Genomic DNA, 21,501 nt, shown 5'->3' with positions numbered 1-21,501 from the left:
AAAGGAAAAATAGATCCTTAGAGGAACTAGCTCGCACAATGTTGAACGAATATGAAGTGCTTAAATTTTTTTGGGCTGATGCTGTAAGCACGGCTTGTTATGTACTAAATAGAATGCTTATTAGACAAATCTTGAAAATTACCCGCTATGAATTTTTTGAAGGAAGAAAGTCTAATGTAGCACATTTAAAAATATTTGAATGCAAATGTTTTGTCCTAAACAATGGAAAAGAAAATTTGGGTAAATTTGACTCTAAAGCGGATGAAGCTATTTTCTTACGATATTCATTAACTAGTAAAGCCTATAGAGTTTTTAATAGAAGAACCTTGAATGTAGAAGAATCTATGCATGTTGATTTTGATGAAATTGTGGACCTTGAGGAGAACCCTCTTGAGTTAAATAAAACAAATGCAGGTGATGAAGAATATTTTAAAGAAGCTCTTGATGAGATGTACCTAAATGAGAACCCATTGGCTGACCCTGAAGATCTTGCCAAAAGCTGGAAATCACCTAGAGGATTGTCTTTGGAAAATTTCATTGGAGATATATCAAAGGGAGTAGTAACTAGAAAATTCAAATTTCTGTATGACTGTTGCTTTTGTTTCACATATAGAACCCAAAAATGTAGAAGAAGCTCTTCAAGATTATCAATGGTGTATAACAATGCAAGAAGAGCTGAATAAATATGAAAGGAATGAAGTTTGGAAACTCATTCCTAGGGATGATTCACACCAAGTTATAGAAACAAAATGGGTGTTCAGAAACAAGCTGTATGAAGATGAAAACATCGCTAAGAACAAAGCCAGACTTGTAGCAAAGGGATACAGACAAGAAGAAGGTATAGATTATGATGAGACATATGCTCTAGTTGCCAAGTTAAAATCTATACGTTTACTTCTTGCTTATGCTTCTCTCATGAAATTTAAACTGTATCAGATGGATGTTAAAAGTGCTTTCTTAAATGGATTTATTAAAAAAAATGTGTATGTTGAACAACCACCTGGTTTTGAAGATTATAAGTTTCCTAATCACATTTATAAATTAAAGAAAGCATTGTACGGATTTAAGCAAGCACCTAGATCTTGGTATGAACGATTAAGTACATTTTTGTTAGAAAATAATTTTAAAAGAGGTAAAATTGATTTAACTTTGTTTATTAAAAGAGTAGATGAGCATATTTTACTAGTTCAAATTTATGTAGATGACATAATATTTGGATCTACTGATAATTCTCTATGTAAGGGATTTGCAAGTATAATGTAGGGAGAATTTGAAATGTCAATGATGGGAGAATTGACATTCTTTTTGGGTCTATAAATTAAGCAAATAGAAAATGGAACGTTCATTTCTCAGTCTAAGTACTGTAAAGAAGTACTTAAGAAAATTGGAATGGATACTGTTAAGGAAGCAAGTACTCCTATGGGAACCTCTTGCTATTTAGACAAAGATGAATCAGGAATAGAGGTAAATCAGACTATGTTTAGAGGCATGATAGGTTCTTTGTTGTATCTTACTGCAAGTATACCTGATTTTATGCAATATGTATGTGTGTGTGCTCGTTTTCAAGCCAATCCAAAAGAATCACATCTTACTGCTGTGAAAAGAATCTTAAAATATTTAAAAGAAACGACATGCTTTGGACTTTGGTAACCTTCAGGAGCATCTCCTAGTTTGATAGGCTATTCAGACACTGATTATGGTGGTTGTAAAATAAATAGAAAAAGTACCAGTGGTACTTATCACCTCTTAGGAAGTTCATTAGTCTCTTGGCACTCTAAGAAATAAGCTTGTGTGGCTTTGTCAACTACAGAGGTTGAATACATAGCAGCTGGAAACTGTTGTGCTCAAATTCTTTGGATGAAACAACAATTAGAAGATTATAATATTTTTCTAAATCATATACCTCTGAAATGTGATAATACCAGTGCTATTAACTTAACCAAAAATCCCATAATGCACTCTAGGACAAAGCACATTGAAATAAGACATCATTTCTTAAGAGATCACATAAGTAAAGGCAACTGAGAGATAAAATATGTAGATACAAAGCATCAATTAGCTGATATCTTCACCAAACCATTAGCTAAAGATACATTTTATGAACTAAGAATAGACTTAGGCATATTAAAGATCTCTTAAAAGTGCCAAAACTCAATTTCCTTCTAAAATCCAAAAAATAGTGCCAATAATCGATTATCATTGTCAATAATCGATTATCAGCCTCCCTTAAAAATTCCAAAACATTCTGGAATAATCGATTATTAGATGTAATAATCGATTATCATTAATTCTGAGCCAAGTTTCAAAACAACTCTAGAATAATCGATTATCACTTACGATAATCGATTATCAGTTCGGTAGGATTCATGTTTTACACAACTTTTGAAACAATAATCGATTATCACTTTCAGATATTCGATTATTACACGTCGTTGGACTAAATTATTTCAAAAACTAGCCGTTGTAACAGCTAGATTTGCATTAAACTCTATGTATATGGCTGTTGGAGACATTTCTCTATATATGCAAGCCATTTTGGTCGCTGTTACACTTTTTTCTCACCTCGCAAACTCAAGAACCCTCCATTTTCTCAAAAACTTTCAAGCTTCCTTCTCCTCCAAATTAAACCATGGGTGAAGCTTCTCATTGAAAGATTCCTACCCGCAGAAGAACTGCATCTCGTGCCACTCAACCCTCAACTGCACCTAGGACTGCCTCCATTGAAGGTTAGATTTCAGATGAAGATAGGAGATATGAATTCATCACTTTATGGAAAGACAAGCCTCTTATCACTCCAAAATTCATCGAATCTCAATGGTTTGGAAATCGACGTTTTACAATCCCTACCTTTCTTGCCAAACAAGGGGTCAAATTCTTCATAGAGATGCAGGGTACCTACTACCTTGATCTGGTACGAGCCTTCTACTTCAACTATAAATTCAGAGATGGAGTGGGGTTTACAAAAGTGAAAGGGGTAGACATCATTCTGGATGATGATATTTGGGAAAATGTTGCTCAATTTCCTATTCATGATGGCACCTCTCCAATTCTCACTGTTGGCATTGAAGGATTTAACAAAATATTTGCCTGTAGATCATTTATGTGAAGACCGGATCAAGAAATAGGCTGACAATTGCTGAGTGTCTACTTCACTATCTTATTGTCTGGATTTTATGTCCACGTGGTACAAATCATGCACAGTGCGGTGAAGCTGATCTCATGATTATTTATGCTATGCTCAATCACATTCCTATTCATTGGCCAAGCATTATTCTTGACACAATGCTCAAAGCCAAGCAACTGCCTCAATATCCACTCCCGTATTCTCTGCTAATCTCTCGCATTTGTGAGTACAAAGGCGTCAATGTCTCTGATGAACAATCTCATAACACCACTGATGCAAACAAAATTGCGGAAAATTCCTTGAAGCAAATGAAATTTATTCCTTTTGGGAATACTTACATTCACAAGGATGATCTGCCTCCCTCTGACCATGAAGATCCTGTTGACACCAATATTGGCTCATCAAGTGGGGTTGGTGGCTCATCCTCTTCTTTAGAGGATCACATTTTAAACCTAAACCAGAGACTTGAAGAATTCTTTCTCATCTCCACTACCCGACATGAAGAAGTCACTGGCTTAATTAGAGGACTAGATTCTAGGATTTCTAATCTAGAACATAAATTTGACAAATATGATGAAGATGATGACATGAGTCCAGAATTTTAAATGTCTGCATCATTGTTATTATCTCTCTTGCTATTGTATAGTGTTTAATTTCTTAATAAAAGTCCATTTTATTTACCATTGTCTAATTGAGGGGGAGCTTTTCTCTTAAACTTTTTTCAAATGATCAAAACACGGGGATAAAAAGTTTAAAATTTTAAAACCAAACAGTGCTACCAACTAATCTACTTGTAAGATTTTTGATTGTAGATACTTTAAACATATTGTTTTGATCATCATCAAAAACGGCGAGATTGTTGGCAAAAGCAAAATACAAGTCAAATGTTGAAGCAAGATTTTGATGATGATAAAAGAAGCCCAAAAGCCATCTGGAAGTCAATATGAAGAACATGTGTTTTTATGTTTAAAGCTATCTTATAAATTGTACTTACAATAGTTAGAATCAACAAGCAAAGATCAAAATTCTGGTATTACTCGAAAAATTAATGTGATAATCGATTATCACTTAGGATAATCGATTATCCTGAACTGAGTCAAATTTTTCAGAAAAGCACTGGAATAATCGATTATCACCTCTGATAATCGATTATCTGCTCAAAATTTTGTTTTCAGAAAATGCACTGAAATAATTGATTATCACTAGTGATAATCAATTATCCCTGTCAGTTTGAACGTGATTGTTCAGTTTTTGACCTAATTTTTGGAACCCCTATTTAAGGAACATCAGAGTTACTTCAAACTTACATTTTTGAGAAGCTAGAGTGCTAGTGTTGTGACTGCAAAGAGAGTTCTCTGAGTGTTCTCAAAATAAGCTTTGAAAAACCTAGTATGGGTAGAGCGATAACTTTTCCTAAGAGGTTTTCTAGGAGATTGAATGCTGCTGATGTTGCTAGAAAAGCTAAGGTCAAGGTTCTTTGTGTGATTCAAAGAAAGGTGTTCATCTCTTGTGTGTTCAAGAGAGGTGTTTTCTTTCCTTAATCTATTACTATCTGATTGTAATCTAATATTTGTTAGTGATTTAGTTAATCTCTTTATTTGAAGAGATTAACAACTGGACGTAGAATCTTTTGATCTGAACCAGTATAAATAATTGTGTTCAATCTTCTTCTCTATCTCTATTGAATGTACTGTTGCACATAAAGGAACTAATATCAAATTAATCTGTAAGATTTCAGAAAAATTTTAAAGTATTAATTTTATTACTCAAAACTAATTCACTCCCCTCTTGGTTTTTGTCCAAACGCTAAACATTCCGCTGCGCGATACCAACAAAAACAAACTCTCTTATTTCACTCCAATTCACATTGCATGTTATAGTAATCAACAAATCAGAATATCCAAAGTTTTTACAAATGGCCATAGCATCTTGACAATTGTTGAACATGTATCTGGTACCACTAGTGAATGAAGTAGGCAACACAATACGTCTTCAAATAAAAGAAGGGTCTATCTCTCCTCTATTAACAACCTTTTGTAATCCATTAAGAATATCACAACGAATTAACTTCTGATTAGCTCTAATGAAAGACAACTATTGTGCTTCAACCATTGTATAGCAATCAACCAAAAACTGTTGGAACAATCGGCATGCATTGACAATATTACAAGATTCTATAGATTTTTGTTGTATTCTGAATGCAATAAATTCTCCCAAAGAAATTCGAATTCTCACCCTTGATTTACTTCTTGAATGAGATTCTCTTATTAGAATATCTTCTTGATAACCATCTTCTCCATATGGAAACATGAGAGGATATTGTAGTGGAATGCAAGCAGTGTGAGTTTCATGTAGTCTTGTCAATTCACCAGAACATTTTTTGACAATTATATCTATGCCTACATCCAGATTGTCAAAATCACCAACTATTAGTGTAGTTATTTCATCACATGAAGGTGTGTTGTAGACTCTGGGGTCTTTATTTATGCCTCTAAATAGTCTTAGGGTGAAATCTGATTTCATATTTTGCATTGACAAATCTCTAACTCTTGTAAAAGATTTAGCAAGAACATTGTGATTGTCAATCATTTTAATCACATCAGCAACCAATGATTCATCTAGAACAGATTCCTTACAGTTTGACCTAAAACGTAATAAACAGAATAGATGTCAACAAATGTATTTAAATATATAATTTAAGCAACATAAAGGACATGTTAACTAACCTAAAATGCTTCATTCTATTACTCATTTCATTTTCAGTATCATATATGTACAATTGTGCAAAATTTTGCTTAGATCCATCTTGTGGCAATAAACTGCCAATACGGTGATAGTTCTGTCCATTAAGAATAAATTGTGGTGGAGCAGAACCATTGTTCATTGAAGCATTTATGTTACCACCAATTGAAGTAAATGAGAACATGTTGTTGTATATTCTTATATTCTGTAAAAATAGTTTGCTTCTATGATCTTCACCATTTAACAAAGCTTCAAACAGATGAGGTGGTTTTTTTAATAGTGGAAGTTCCAGTTTTTCCTTTTGACAACACAATGAGAATTGAACTTCCTTTGAGGTGTTACATTTTTCTGCTCTTTCTTCATACCAAATTTGAGCTTTACAGTATTGGCATTCCAAGCAAGGTTCTCCAATATTGAGAAGATCTAAACATCATTTAAAAGCATTCGCATGAGAATCTCATTTGTAACATCCCTAAGGAAGATTACTTAAATAAATAAATAAATAAATAAAGAAAATGAAATTAATTCGTCTCGATATTATTATTCCCAAACACAAGAAAATTTAAAATTTAATATCCAATGCGACAAAAATTCAAATCAAATTAAACCAAAAGTTATTACAAGTTCCAATGTTCCAAATAAAACCATGAAAACATAGTAAAATTCCTAGCTCTAATCCCAGCTAGCCCTCACTCCGTCGCCTGAGCATCCTCAGCATCACCTGTATCAACATCTGCTCTCGTGTAACGAATCACACGATCATTGCCATACACAAATAGAAAGGGTGAGCTAATAAAATTAGAAATAACTTATACAATAACACAAGATAAGTAATACACCCATCTTATTCATTCTACTTAGTTCTTGGCCAAGACCTTAACCTCCAAGGCGTTTCAAACTTTTAATCACACAAATATTTAGCCTTGGACTCAGGAATTTGATGCTCACATGAATCTGCCCGCTCGTGGCCCTGTCTTTACGAACCTCCCCGCTCGTAGTCCTACTCTACGAACCTCCCCGCTCGTAGTCCTGCTCTACGGACCTGCCCGCCTATAGTCCAACACATGTGATCCACCAGCTACGTACCTCTCCGCACGCAGCATCTCTCAAGTGTGAGCACGGAACATACAAACCTACCTCGCTCGTATCCCCACACGAGAGTAACTGGATATGAACCTCCTCGCTCATATCATCACATGTTCACCACCATCCATGAACCTACCCGCTTATGGCACATCATCTCCCGATCCAAGTATAGCACCATTGCTTTAAACGTAACACACACACAAGTCATAGTCTGCAGAATTATCGCCTGGCGCAACTCCAAGCGCCGTCAGGCGAAACCAGTCTAGACCGCCTGACGGAACCTCCTCACCGCCAAGCGCCAATCCTCTCCCAGACCCACTGTTTTACAGTCACCGCCTGGCGGAGCACACCTTGCCGCTCGGCGCCATGCAGTGCAGGGACCTCCTCGCAGATCATATCGCCTGACGCACACCCCATGCCGCCAGGCGCTACACCAGTAGCATACCCACTGTCTGATTTTCTTGCACATGACAGAACATATGGAATTATACCACCAAAATAGCCCCAAGCTAATCATCTTCTCTTATTCTTCATCCTCAGTTTGGTGAAATATTGTCACACCACACATGATCTATTACCTATGATCCACTTCCTAATTCACTCTAATCATGACTTGGCATTTTGCTAGCGTAGTATCACCTTCTCCAAGGATCTGTTCTAGCTTAACATCATTATCACCCAATTCAGCACCTCCACGACATTCACTGGTTATTTCCATGCAACGATACCACTACATCTAATCCATTTATTTTTCCGTTTAAGTATATACACCCTATGACACATAACTTAGCCACTAGTGCGTCAATAACCCACTTCTCCAAAGTACACCTGCATAACACATTATTTCCAGTGCCTATACTCACAATAAGAATATTGTATTCTCTATTTCATGTTACCACTCTCACTTCACTTCCAACTATGATTTAGTACCCCTTTACCAATACCATACTTAAAAATCTATTCCTCTTAATACATCTATGCATTAATCTTCCCATTGCACATCCATTAAATTCAACACTTCTCCCAATTCTCCAAAACTTTCTCCCTCTCGTAACCAACTGTGCCACTATCCCACATTGGTTTGCCACCGTCATCGCCTGGCGGCCAACAAGCCTACCGCCAAGCGGCGTATTAAATCCTAACCTGAAAACCAATGTTTCTGCACTTACCCGAACCTTAAAATTCCCAGAATTCGATCCAGATCCCCATTTTATCAGAACTCAACAAACCCCACAAAATTTAACAACTCAACTCCCAATCGTTTTATACCTTACACACCACAACTTTTCACACGCATCTTCATACCCCAAAATTCCAATATTCAATTGAATTTCTTAGTTTGTAGTTTGATTCATCTTGCTTTCCTCCCCAATTATCATTCGAAATTACCCTAACAGTAGGAATATCATGGTATTTTACAATCACACACACACACACACACATGAGTCTATTGGAAAATTCGTACATCATGAGTCATACAAAAATGCAACCAAAAATAGTATCAGACACGCGCATCACCTGGCGGTTCTGACTCGTCGCCAAGCAGTTCATGATAGAACCCAAAATTTTGGGTACAACTGATGTGTCGCCCGCCAGGCGATTTCTGGGCAAAAACCCATAATTTTGCAAGAAAAGCATAATTCAACAAGGAAGTTCATGCAATTCAATTCATACAATCACAATACATTAATCAAGAGTCAAAACAATTAAAAACAACTCCCCTTACCTCGAATCCTCGCTCAAATTCGAATTTGGAGAGGTATCCTTCCACCGAAACTCTCCTCACCTTTGGTCCTTCTTCAAAGATGGCTTTCAAATCCTAATTTTCTCTACAGCCCGTGCCAATACACCAGCACTTCTCTGCCCAAACATTCCCACAACAATTCCAGTTCTCTTTAATTAAAAAAAGGCTTAATGGTTATTCAATACCCATTAACTAAATGTTTTCAGCCCTCTAGGTTGCCACTCTTGGTTGCTAGGGTTCCTAAACCCTTCCATAATCCTATTGTCGCAACCGAAATCGCGACGGGAGGGCGAACCGAAAAAATAAAACGGGTTTAAAAAAGAGATTTGGAGTCGCCACCATAGTTATTCTGGAAAACTATGGAAAACCATAAAAATAGAACAAGTCTGCTAAAAACCAGATTTTAGATTCGGGAGTCGGTTACGCGTAGGGAAGGTGTTAGCACCCTACCGCGCCCGCCTGAGGGCGGTACCTTTAATTAAAAATGCAAAGTTGATGTGGTTTTCAAAATATTAATTTTCCCCAAAAATAATAAGACAAAAATATTTAAAAAGAAACAACAAAAAAAAATTTTGGGCCCGACAAGGATTGACCTTGGTCCTACGTATTCTCATTCAAAGTGAGAAATCAGGGTTACGTAGTTCTTGAAAAGATATTTGAAAAAAAAAACAAATGAGAAAAAGATTTGATTTTTTTTTATATTTTAAAAATTTTATATATTTTTTTTTGTATTTTTTGAATTACTTGAAAATACGTGTCACACGACGCGGACGGTCGGACAGACACTAAAAGGGAAAAAAAACTATTTTTGGTATATTTTTAAAAAAGAGTGTCACACGGTGCGAGCGACCGGACAGACACAATAAAGTGAAAGAGAATATTTTTTCATTTTTTAGATTTTTTCTATTTTTTGTAATTCTTAATAATTTTCGAATATTTGGTTTTCTAGGAAAAAAAAATAAAAAAAATAAAATAAGAAAAAACGAAAATAAATAAATAATAAAACAAAAATAAAAAAAAATAAAAATAAATAAATAAATAAAAAGAAACAATTTAATTAAGAAGGATGAAAGTGGAAAGCAAAAATATGAGGGTACATGAGTAGTTAGTGGGGGTGCACAAAATAGATACAACAACGGGCCCAAAGACAATAAACAAAGACGAAGGAGGTGCAGGATTATCACATGTGGGAGTGCACAAAGTAAAAAAAAAGGAAAAGTATGATGAGGTGTGTTTAGTAGAGATGGGAGTGCAACAACTAGAATATAAAATAAGCCCAAAAGTGACAATAAAAATGCAGAGGGAGTGAGTTCAGTAAACATGATCTGCAGGAAGTAAACAAAACTAAACAAAAAAACGCACAATGACATAGGAGTGTGGGTTAGTAAAAATAGTGATGCCATCAGCAAGGAGGTGCATGCATAATAAAACAAGGGCTGAAAAAGTAACAACAAGGGTGTGAGAACATTAAAACAGTGGTGTAGAAAGTTAATAGAGTGTCCAACCCAAAACAACTCTTAAACACAAAAAGCAAAACCCTAAAGAGAGTTTCTTCTCCTCCACACCACTCTCACTCACGGCCAGAGAGCCTCACCCAGTCACAACACCAACACCCACCTGCGCTGCACCGTTCCGGCGGGCCAGGGACGCCGGCGACGACGCCGACCATCACCCACCGGTGACACATCTCTTTCTCCCTCTCCAACGCGCACGAGACCCTTCCTTCTCGTCATCGCCCCCCATCTCTGCTTCAACACGTCGCTGCGCAACTAGCTTGCCGGCGACGCCAACCGGTGCCGGAGACGTCGACCTCCTTCGCGAGGCGCAACGACTCCGTTCTCGCGCACCATAGAACCAGTCGGCTACTGCGACTTTCGCAGCCGACCTTCGCGACTCTGACGATCAACCAACGCCGCTGCCACCAACTCCGTTCCACACCGGAGCCATCGCCGAACTGGCCACCGTGATTGGGGCACGCGATCACCATGGAAACCCAACCCCTGGCCTTCGCGACCCAGATCGCCTCCGCTGCGCCCCAAGCCTTTCGTTCTTCTTGTCACGCGAGTCACCAAGGTTTGGAATCCGCATCACAGAACCCCACTACAGTGCTCCCAGCCGTGACGGAGTTGCCCTCATTCAGCCCATTCAAAGTCCGACTCGCCGGCGGCACCGTTTCTCTGTTTTGGAATTTGGATTTTTTGGGTCTTGAGATGCCAGGGTTTGGTGTGTTGTGAAAATGTTGGAGCGGTGGCTAAGGATAGTGAATCTGTTTTTTATTTTTTTTATTTTGATTTTTATGCAGGTGAATGTGAGAATGATGATGGAGGAATCTTGTGGTTGTGTTGCGCAGAAATAATGGGGGTGGAGTGAAAATGAAAGGATGAGTGGACTACGAAGGATGATGGAATGCAGTGTGTGAGTACTGCTTTCGGGTCAATGTTTTATTTTTTATTTTTATGCAGGTGTGACGAAAAAATGTGTGAAAATGTGTTTTACAGAATATAACTGTTGGTGAAATGTTTGGGTTCTAGTTTGGTAATTTTTAGCACTCATTCGGACAGCAGTAACACCAAACAAGAACATATCTTAACAATCAAAAAATAAAAAAATAAAAATAATAATAATAAAAAAAAATTGTGCTCTGTTCTTTACTGTAACCAGGTGCGATGGGAATAAACAAAATGAATAACAGATGTAACTATGTTCATCTCAAACCATCATCTCAAACCATCTTTCATCTATACATTCATGAACATCAATATCAAATCACGTGTTAACAGAAGCTCTAATTCATACACCCATGAACATCAACAGCAACATCAAGTCACGGTAACATAAGCTAAGGAGGAGTTAAGAACACTTACCGTGAAAATAAAACTTAATGCACTCACAGCTTTGCTTTCGTTTTCCAAATTTAACTCCTTCTCTTCCTCCTGATTTCTAGTGCCCTCTCCCCTCTCTGTAGTAATAAAAAAAAAGCCCCTTCCCCTCATGAATCTTCCCCTTTTTATTATGCAACCCTCTGCACCTTCCAATTTCGAAATTTGGGACAAGGCTGAGAGCAGATGTTGCTTCCTGCTCCTTCAGCCATCATGACCATGCCACAGACCCTTCCCAATACAAAACCATGATAGCATAGCATGCATGGGTCTGACAAAAGAGAAGCCTTACGTTACCTCTTTCTTTCCCCTTTCCCTTCTCTCTTTTTTTTTCTTTTTTTTTTCTTTTTTTTTTTAGTAAACTAGAATGAGAGACGTAAAATAAAAAAAGGAGTTGTAATAATAGAAAGAAAAAAAATGTAATAATCAAAATAATAAGCCCAAATAAACAAATAAATAAATAAAACTAAACTAAAATAAAAAATAATAATAATAAAATAAATAGATAATTATTTTTTCTCAAACTAAAACATTTTTTTTCTTTTCTTAATTATTTATTTATTTATTCTTCTCAATTGAACTTTAATTAATTAATTAATTATTTTATTTTATCATTGTTACCCGGACGAAATTGAGTGTTGACAGCTGCCCCTCTTTACTTAGATTTTAGTTGATAGTATGAAATTTTAACTTTCATAGGTTATCAAAGTAAAAGATGAGTAAAGATAAAAACACTAATTTCGTTTGGGTTTTAAAGGAAAAGAGGAAAAAACAAAACAAGCATATACAAAGACCAATTCAAAGAAAATGGTCGTGATCAAAAGAAGAAAATAAACTCGACCATTCTAAAGGAGAGGATCATGTTGTGACAAAGAAATCAATGACCATTCCATCGGAGAGGGCCTTGATGTGAAGAAGGAAATAAATGACCGTTCCATCGGAGAGGGCCTTGATGTAAACATAAGAAAATCAATGACCATTCCATCGGAGAGGGCCTTGATGTAAACATAAGAAAATCAATGACCATTCCATCGGAGAGGGCCTTGATGTAAAGAAAGAAAATCAATGACCATTCCATCGGAGAGGGCCTTGATGTAAAGAAAGAAAATCAATGACCATTCCATCGGCGAGGGCCTTGATGTAAACATAAGAAAATCAATGACCATTCCATCGAAGAGGGCCTTGATGTAAAGAAAGAAAATCAATGACCATTCCATCAGAGAGGGCCTTGATGTAAAGAAAGAAAATCAATGACCATTCCATCGGAGAGGGCCTTGATGTAAAGAAAGAAAATCAATGACCATTCCATCGGAGAGGGCCTTGATGTAAACATAAGAAAACTAAGGGGAGAAAGTCCATATATGAAAGGAGAACCCGAAGTTTGATTTTGTTGTGTCAGTAAACACTGCTTGAATGCTTAACCGACAAGATTCAATCTTTAGGCAAAAGATGTAATGCGGTGAGGATGCATGAATGCATGGATGCATGGATAAAGTTCATATGAAGCTTTATTTTTTGCCTTTTTATTTACTAATTTTTTTTCCACGACACCCTCCAAAAATGAGTCTACTCTTAGTGAATGTACCCGTGATGCCTCGTTAGTATGCACATACTTTTATTCCCTTCTTTTTTATTCATTATTCTCTTTACGAACTCAGCGTGACATTCATTGCTTTAAATTTATGGAGATAAACAAATGGTGTTTATTGAATGAAAAACAAAGCAGAATACAACAAAGTTTGGAGACAATGTCAATATCCCCTAGTAGCACTTCCTCTCAAGGAATCATCATGTATAAAACTTTTTGACCGCATCAGAATTGACCGGTAACGGTAACTCCTCTCCATCCATCCTTGTGAGAATTAGTGCCCCACCAGAAAATGCTTTCTTCACCACATACGGGCCTTCATAATTTGGAGTCCACTTGCCCCTATGATCCTTTTGTATAGGTAAGATCTTTTTCAAGACTAGCTCGCCTTCATGGAACTCTCTAGGGCGCACCCTTTTGTCGAACGCCTTTTTCATCCTTATTTGATATAACTGTCCATGACACACTGCTGCTAGCCTTTTTTCCTCAATGAGATTACGTTGGTCAAATCGGGCCTGAACCCATTCTGCGTCTTCCAACTGGGTCTCCATTAACACTCGTAGGGATGGGATTTCTACCTCGAAGGGTAGTACTGCCTCCATTCCGTACACCAGAGAAAAAGGTGTTGCCCCAGTTGATGTACGTACTGAGGTGCGATACCCATGCAAAGCAAAGGGAAGCATCTCATGCCAGTCTTTATACGTGACCACCATTTTCTGTACAATCTTCTTGATATTCTTATTAGCAGCCTCGACTGCCCCATTCATCTTTGGATGATAAGGAGAAGAATTATGATGCTGAATTTTAAATCCTTCACACAATTCGGGCATCATTTGATTGTTCAGATTGGTGGCATTATCAGTGATTATCTTGCTAGGCAACCCGTACCTACAAATTAACTCTCTTTTTATAAATTTAGTCACAACCTTCCTAGTCACACTAGCGTAGGAAGCAGCTTCCACCCATTTAGTGAAATAATCAATTGCAACTAGAATGAAGCGATGTCCGTTTGAGGCTTTTGGCTCTATAGCCCCGATGACATCTATCCCCCACATTGAAAACGGCCATGGGGCAGACATTAAGTTTAAAGTAGTGGGTGCCGCATTGATATTATCTGCATACTTCTGACATTTCTCGCACTTTCTCACGTGTGTGCAACAATCATTCTCCATAGTCAACCAAAAGTAACCAGCCCTCAAGATCTTTCTAGCCATCGAGTGTCCATTCATGTGTGTGCCAAAAGTTCCTTCATGAACTTCCTCCAATATTGACTCGGCCTCTTTTGCATCCACGCATCGAAGGAGAACCATATCATGATTTCTCTTGTACAACACATCCCCACTCAGGATAAAATTTGCAGCCAACCTTCTCAGTGTCCTTTTATCATTCTCAGATGCTTCTTCAGGGTATTCTCTGGTTTTTATATAGCGTTTAATATCAAAATACCACGGCTTACCGTCTAACTCTTCTTCAATGAAATGGCAATATGCTGGCCCTTCATGGCTCTTCATTTGGATCATCGGCATTACCCCATCCTGATTAATCTTGAACATCGATGATAAAGTAGCTAAGGCATCTGCCAATTGGTTATCCTCTCGCGGAATATGGTGGAATTTAATGAAATCAAAATACTCCACCAATTCCATGATATAAGTTTTGTAGGGAATCAACTTCTGATCCCTAGTTTCCCATTCTCCCCTTAGTTGATGGATAACCAACGCTGAATCTCCATATACATTCAAAAATTTTGCCTTTGACTCAATCGCGGCTTGGATGCCCATAGCGCATGCTTCGTATTCAGCGATATTGTTTGTGCAATTAAAACACAACCTTGCTGTCATTGGAATGTATTGGTTTTCTGGAGATATTAGTATTGCCCCTATACCATGTCCCATGACGTTAGAAGCCCCGTCGAATAATAACGTCCATTTCTTTATGTTATCATCTTCTTGGTCATCTTCAAACAAGGTCATGATGTCCTCATCAGGAAATTCGGGTTGCATCGACTGGTAATCGTTAACGGGTTGTTGGGCCAGATATTCAGCCAAAGCACTACCCTTGATGGACTTCTGAGTGACATACACAATGTCGTATTCTGACAATAGCATTTGCCACCGGGCTATCCTTCCGGTGAGAGCGGGCTTTTCAAAAATATACTTGATAGGGTCAGTCTTGGATATCAACCAGGTAGAATGACTTAACATGTATTGTATTAGACGATGGGCAGCCCATGCCAATGCGCAACAAGTTCGCTCTAAAAACGAGTATCGTTGTTCACATTCCGTGAACTTCTTGCTCAGGTAGTATATGGCATGCTCTCTTTTTCCAGTTTTGTCATGTTGACCCAACACACAACCCATTGACTCATCAAGTACCGTCAAATACATAAGGAGTGGCTTCCCCGGTTCGGGTGGGCGTAACACAGGAGGATCTTGTAGATATTGTTTGATTTTATCAAAAGCAGTCTGACAGTCTTCATTCCACTCAACAACCTGGTTTTTACGCAATAGCTTGAATATTGGTTCACAAGTGGCGGTTAACTGGGAGATGAACCTAGCAATGTAGTTCAGTCTGCCCAAGAAACCTCGTACCTCCTTTTCTGTACTGGGAGCAGGCATTTCGATTATCGCACGCATCTTGTCGGGATCGACTTCTATCCCCTTTTGACTGACAACAAAACCCAACAACTTTCCAGATCTCACACCGAATGTGCATTTTGCTGGGTTTAGTTTAAGTTTAAATTTCCTCAATTTCTCAAATAATTTCCTTAGGTTGAGGATGTGTTCTTCTTCTGACTCAGACTTGGCGATCATGTCATCTACATAAACCTCGATTTCTTTGTGCATCATATCATGAAAAAGCGCCACCATGGCCCTTTGATAGGTGGCCCCAACATTCTTAAGCCCGAAAGACATCACCTTATAGCAAAATGTCCCCCACAATGTGATAAACGTGGTCTTTTCCATATCTTCAGGTGCCATCTTAATCTGATTATATCCCGAGAAGCCATCCATAAACGAAAATAGCGAGAACTTGGCTGTATTATCCACTAATGTATCGATGTGCGGTAATGGGAAGTTGTCTTTTGGGCTCGCCCGGTTCAAATCTCTATAGTCAACGCACATCCGAACCTTCCCATCCTTCTTGGGCACGGGTACAATATTTGCCACCCATTGAGGGTATTTTGCCACAGCTAGAAATCCAGCGTCAAATTGCTTTTGCACTTCTTCTTTAATCTTTAATGACATTTCTGGTTTCATCCTTCTTAGCTTTTGTCTGACTGGAGGGCATTCCGGTTTGAGTGGAAGCTTATGTTGTACTATATCAGTATCTAAACCAGGCATATCATTGTACGACCAAGCGAACACATCCCTAAACTCCTTTAGCAGCACACACAATTCTTCTTTCACTTCTTCCTTCATACTCGTGCCAATTTTCACTTCTTTCTTTTCATCCCCCTCACTTAGGTCAAGCACTTCAACATCTTCTTGATGGGGTTTTATTTCCCTAGATTCTTGTTCCACTAATCTCATTAGTTCAGGGGAGGGTTCCGAGTCACCTTCATAATCATCTTCCATATTATTGACAGGGTGCTCGAAGTTAGGGATATCGACATTGTTATTTTCAAAACATTCATTATCATATCTGCATTATTTGAGTTTATAAAAAAGATAAATAAACAAACAACAGTGAAAAATGCAAACAAAGATAACAAAGGTAGCAAACACAAATTGATTATCACGCTGAGCATAAAGGAAAAGGTGTCATCCCGTTAAGTCATGAACCCTAAAGCTCTGGGTAAAGCAATAGGATAAATTAAAAATATTACATTTTAACCAAATTAAACATCACGGGTAGAACCAAAGTCTCCCAATTGTTGAGTAGCGCATTTGGAGCACAAGGCTGCACAAAAATCGAGCTTTCAGGTTCATCTTCATCTCTGACAGTTGCTATCTGACTAGTGTTGATCCATCCCGCGCTGCAGAAGCTATCTTTGATGTCGCAGATGCGAATCTTTCCTAACCCCAGTTCTTTTCCTTGGATTCGAGCCACACCGCGCTCTCTCCTTTCTTGCGCCAACCTCCTCTTATCCTCTCTAGTAGGCTTGTATCCAAGGCCATATTTATTCTTTTTCTCGGTGACTTCTAAAGGATACATCAATCCTTGCTCGTACTTGCCTAGCCCCTTTTTGTACTCATATCCCTCTTTCAACATGACCTTGGCCGTCATAAGGGAAGTACGCGACAAGTGTGGGTTCATTGGAAAGGGCTCCACATAGGCATTTCCCACAATTTCCAAAGATTGGAAGGCTGTCTCGAGGGCTTCCTCTGCTGCTTCAATATAGCGAGAAGATGAAGGCCCACTTACTAAAATATCTTCCTCCCCTGAAACAATCACTAATTTGTCACCCATGACATATTTTAACTTTTGGTGCAAGGTTGAAGGTACTACGCCCGCTGAGTGAATCCAAGGACGACCCAACAAGCAACTGTATGCTGGAAGGATGTCCATCACTTGGAAAGTTATTTGAAAGACACATGGCCCTATTTGGATTGGCAATTCTACCTCTCCCATTACTTCTCTTTTACTCCCATCGAAATCTCTCACTATCATTGCGCTTGGTTTCATGTGAATACCTTCACACGGTAGCTTTCCCAATGTTGTTTTTGGCATTACATTCAGGGAAGATCCATTGTCGATCAATACAAGTGCTATGACATGATCCAAGCATTTTACAGAGACATGGAGAGCCTTGTTGTGTCCCCTCCCTTCAGTAGGTATCTCCTTATCGGTAAACGGTAATTGCTAGCAGTGATATTGTTAACAATTCCCTTAAAACTGTCCAGAGAAATATTTTGCTCCACATGCGCTCCATTGAGTATCTTCATTAACAACTTTCTATGAGAGGTTGAATGCATGAGTAGTTCTAAAAGTGAGATTCGAGCAGGCAGGCGATTCAACTGTTCGACCACTTTATACTGGCTTTGTTGTATGAACTTCAAGAACTCGCAAGCCTCCTCATCAGATACTTCTTTCCCATCGTCTTTTCTTAGACCCTCGTCGGTTTGGATGGTTTTCCCTTTCAAGAGTTCCTTAGCCTTTTTGGTATTCGCCGATTCACTATTGCCAACTCCATCTTTCATCAAGTTTGGAGGCGTAAAGATTCGACCACTCCTCGTAATTCCACCTATGCCTGATATATTTTTCACCACTGACTCACAACTGCTAGGTTGACCACCTACCCGTTGTTCCTCACCCAACACGTATGCACCATATTTCCATGGGACAGCTTTCTCACTTTTGTAGGGAAATGGGGAGGGTGTTTGGATAATAATAGATTGTCTTTCTTGAATTGTCGGGGTAGAGGTGGATCTAGTGAAATGAATCACCAATGGCTCTGGCAAAGTCACACCAGGTTCCGCACCATCTTGTGCAAATACTTCATCCTCCATGTGTTCGTGACATACTTGCACAAAGTTTCTGTCTATAAGATTTTGTAGAACATCCTCGAACTCTGTGCATTCATCGATAGAATGTTTAGCACTCGGATGGAATCCACACTTTTTACTCAGGTTATATTCTCCTTTTAACAAACCTAATTTTAATAGTGTCTCAAAAACAAACCGCTTGGAGCTTCGAATTTCATTCACATCCCTCACCAGTCGGTATTTCTTAACCTCAATGGCATTTGTCGAAGGGTTCCCAAGACCAGAAAGGGGATTAGCCTCAACACTAGGTTTGTCTTCATGCAACTTTATCCATCCTGAGTTGATTAAAGCTTCCACCTTGTGTTTAAGGGACACACAATTCTCAATAGAGTGACCAGCTCCCCCTCCGTGATAGTCACATTTGGCATTTGGATCATAATTCTTGGGGAACGGAGGTTGCACAGGCTTCATCGGACAAATGGCCACCAAACGCTTTTGGAGGAGATGAGGCAATAATTCCGTATATGACATAGGAATAGGAGTGAAATGAACGAAGTTCCTCTCTTGATTCCTCCTTAGATTAGCGTTTTGTCCCGCGTTTCTGTTGAAATTCGAGTTAGGTTCGGTTTTCAAGCATTGTTTGGAGCACGTTGTGGTTGATAAAGATTCGACGGTTGATAAAACCCTTGCTGCTGAGGTCGTGTTTGATGAACAGACACTGCATTGGCCACATAAGGAGGTTGGTTCAAGTGTGGTCGATAATTAATCGTAGGAGCCCGACTTTCCCACACAGGCATCACTGAGGCCGCTTGTACTTCCGCTTCTTTCTTCTTTCCGGGAATAAAATTAGGTTTCTTAGGAGTTGCAGTCGCGAATGGGCCATATGCAATCTTTCCACTTTTTAACCCGATTTCTATTCTTTCCCCTATGATGATGATATCAGCGAAATTGGAAGACACATTCCCCAACACATGCTCATAAAATGGTGATTGCAGCGTGTTTACAAACGTCGCCACCATCTCCTTATCAAGTAGAGGTGGCTCAACCTGAGCAGCCAACTCTCTCCACCGTTGTGCATATTCCTTGAAGGACTCAGTATCCTTCTTGGCCATGTTTTGCAATTGCAATCTATCTGGCGCACTATCTGTGGTGTATTTATACTGTTTCACAAAGGCGTCGGCCAAATCCATCCAGGAATGAATTCGAGATGGCTCCAAGTGTGTATACCAATTCAATGCTACCCAAGCCAAACTATCTTGGAAACAATGTATTAGCAATTTTTCATCATAGGCATAAGCAGCCATCTTTCTACCGTACATTGTCAGATGGCTTTTAGGGCATGTGGTGCCGTGATACTTTTCAAATTCTGGGACCTTAAACTTGTGTGGTATCATCACACCAGGAACCAGGCTTAATCTCGCCACATCACCGAACCCATAGCTTCCACCACCCTCAATGGCACGAATCCTTTCCTCAAGAATTTCAAGTTTACTTTTAGCCCCATCAACAACTATGGACATTGCTTGGACTGTAGCGTGTGGTACAGCTTTAGTCGCAGCATCTGCATCGATGAAGGTTTTCGGAGGTTGGGGCGCCACAGTCATCCTCGGTCCTGTGAATGTGACTGTCTCATTCATCTCTGCTCCTGTCACGGGTGTCGAAGCTAACATCGGCCCTTGAGTACCGTTCGATAGCGTGTTGTTAGCTACAGGAAAAGAGAAAGAAGTTTGTTCTGCATCTGAATATTCTCCAACTGGAGGAGTGTATCCCAGAGGCAAACCGTACATTGGGAACGGAACTGACGCGCCTAGAGGCGTACCATAAGAATGAGCATTCTCCTCGACCCTAGCGGATGAGGCCTCCCCTGAAGCCTTCAGTGACTTCAAAGCCTCTAGGATTTGGCCCACTTGATCCTTTAGCTCGTTAATGTCAGCCTTCAAAGCTTCATGGGCTTCTTCCCAATCTTCCATGCTTCTGTGGTTAGCTCGTGTGCGATAAGGGTGTCGTGGAAATTTTGCCGTCGTATTTGATTTTGCTCTATTATTTCGTTAAATGAAATGAATTACGAAGAATGAAAAGAAATAAAATGAATGCAAAACATTTATTCTAGTCGGAAATTTTAAAGCTGTGAGAACGTTAAGGTAAATATATCATAGAAATTAACACGAAACTGATACAACCCAACCATTAACAAGTCTTCTACATTCATTAAACAAGAAAAGAAATAAAACCTATTCCCTAACCCTAACTATCATGCTCTTCATCTCCCTCATCAACTTCTTGCAATGATTAAAGAAGGCTTCAATCTCCCTTGGCGGATTGAAGATCGGTAGTGCAGCCTCTGCTTCAGCTAATAATCGTGGGATTTCTTCAATTGCTCCATTTGCCAAGGCAGCTAGCTGTGAGAAACATCTCTTCCAATGTTCTATAGTCATTTCCTGCTCGATTGTGTACTCATTCATCCGACTGATCACCTCTCGATGTTCCTTTTCCAATTCAGCTCTATGCCAATGCTCCTCGTCCATCTTCACCTCATAGGTCGACACCACCTCTCTCATTTGTTGTTCAACCTCACTAATTCTCATTTGAGCATTGTGCAACCGTCTCAGTGCTTCAGTTTTCTCTCTCTTAAATTCTTCACACAACTGATCCCTTTGGCGCTTAGATGCTGCTGCTGAATCTCTCTCTCGGTCCTTTGATTTTAATGCGGTGCTTGTTGCGGCCAAATCCTGTTTCACTCTGAAAGCATGATCTCGTTCTTCTCTTTGTTGCCTAAGAATCCCTTCATACGCTTTTGTCATTTCCTCATTATCACGCCTCAGATCCACATACTCATGTCGGAGACTTTGAAGCTCGTTAATTAATTTGGCATTTCTTAATTTCATCTTCTCGATCTCTTCTTTTAGCCC

General features: G+C 38.9%; 1 protein-coding gene across 1 annotated transcript; it reads right to left on the bottom strand.

The window, feature by feature from the left end:
• Positions 1–13,363: 13,363 nt before the first annotated feature.
• On the bottom strand, positions 13,364–20,562 carry LOC114194843. Its single transcript, XM_028085253.1, is given in 4 exon segments — positions 13,364–16,808; positions 16,993–17,968; positions 17,971–19,193; positions 19,277–20,562. Coding segments are annotated over 4 exon segments (6,930 nt in total).
• Between the last annotated feature and the right edge of the window lie 939 nt (positions 20,563–21,501).

This window comes from Vigna unguiculata, chromosome 8, assembly GCF_004118075.2.
Source record: "Vigna unguiculata cultivar IT97K-499-35 chromosome 8, ASM411807v1, whole genome shotgun sequence".
In the NCBI taxonomy this organism is placed as follows: domain Eukaryota; kingdom Viridiplantae; phylum Streptophyta; class Magnoliopsida; order Fabales; family Fabaceae; genus Vigna; species Vigna unguiculata.
This window is presented reverse-complemented; position numbering and strand designations above follow the sequence as displayed.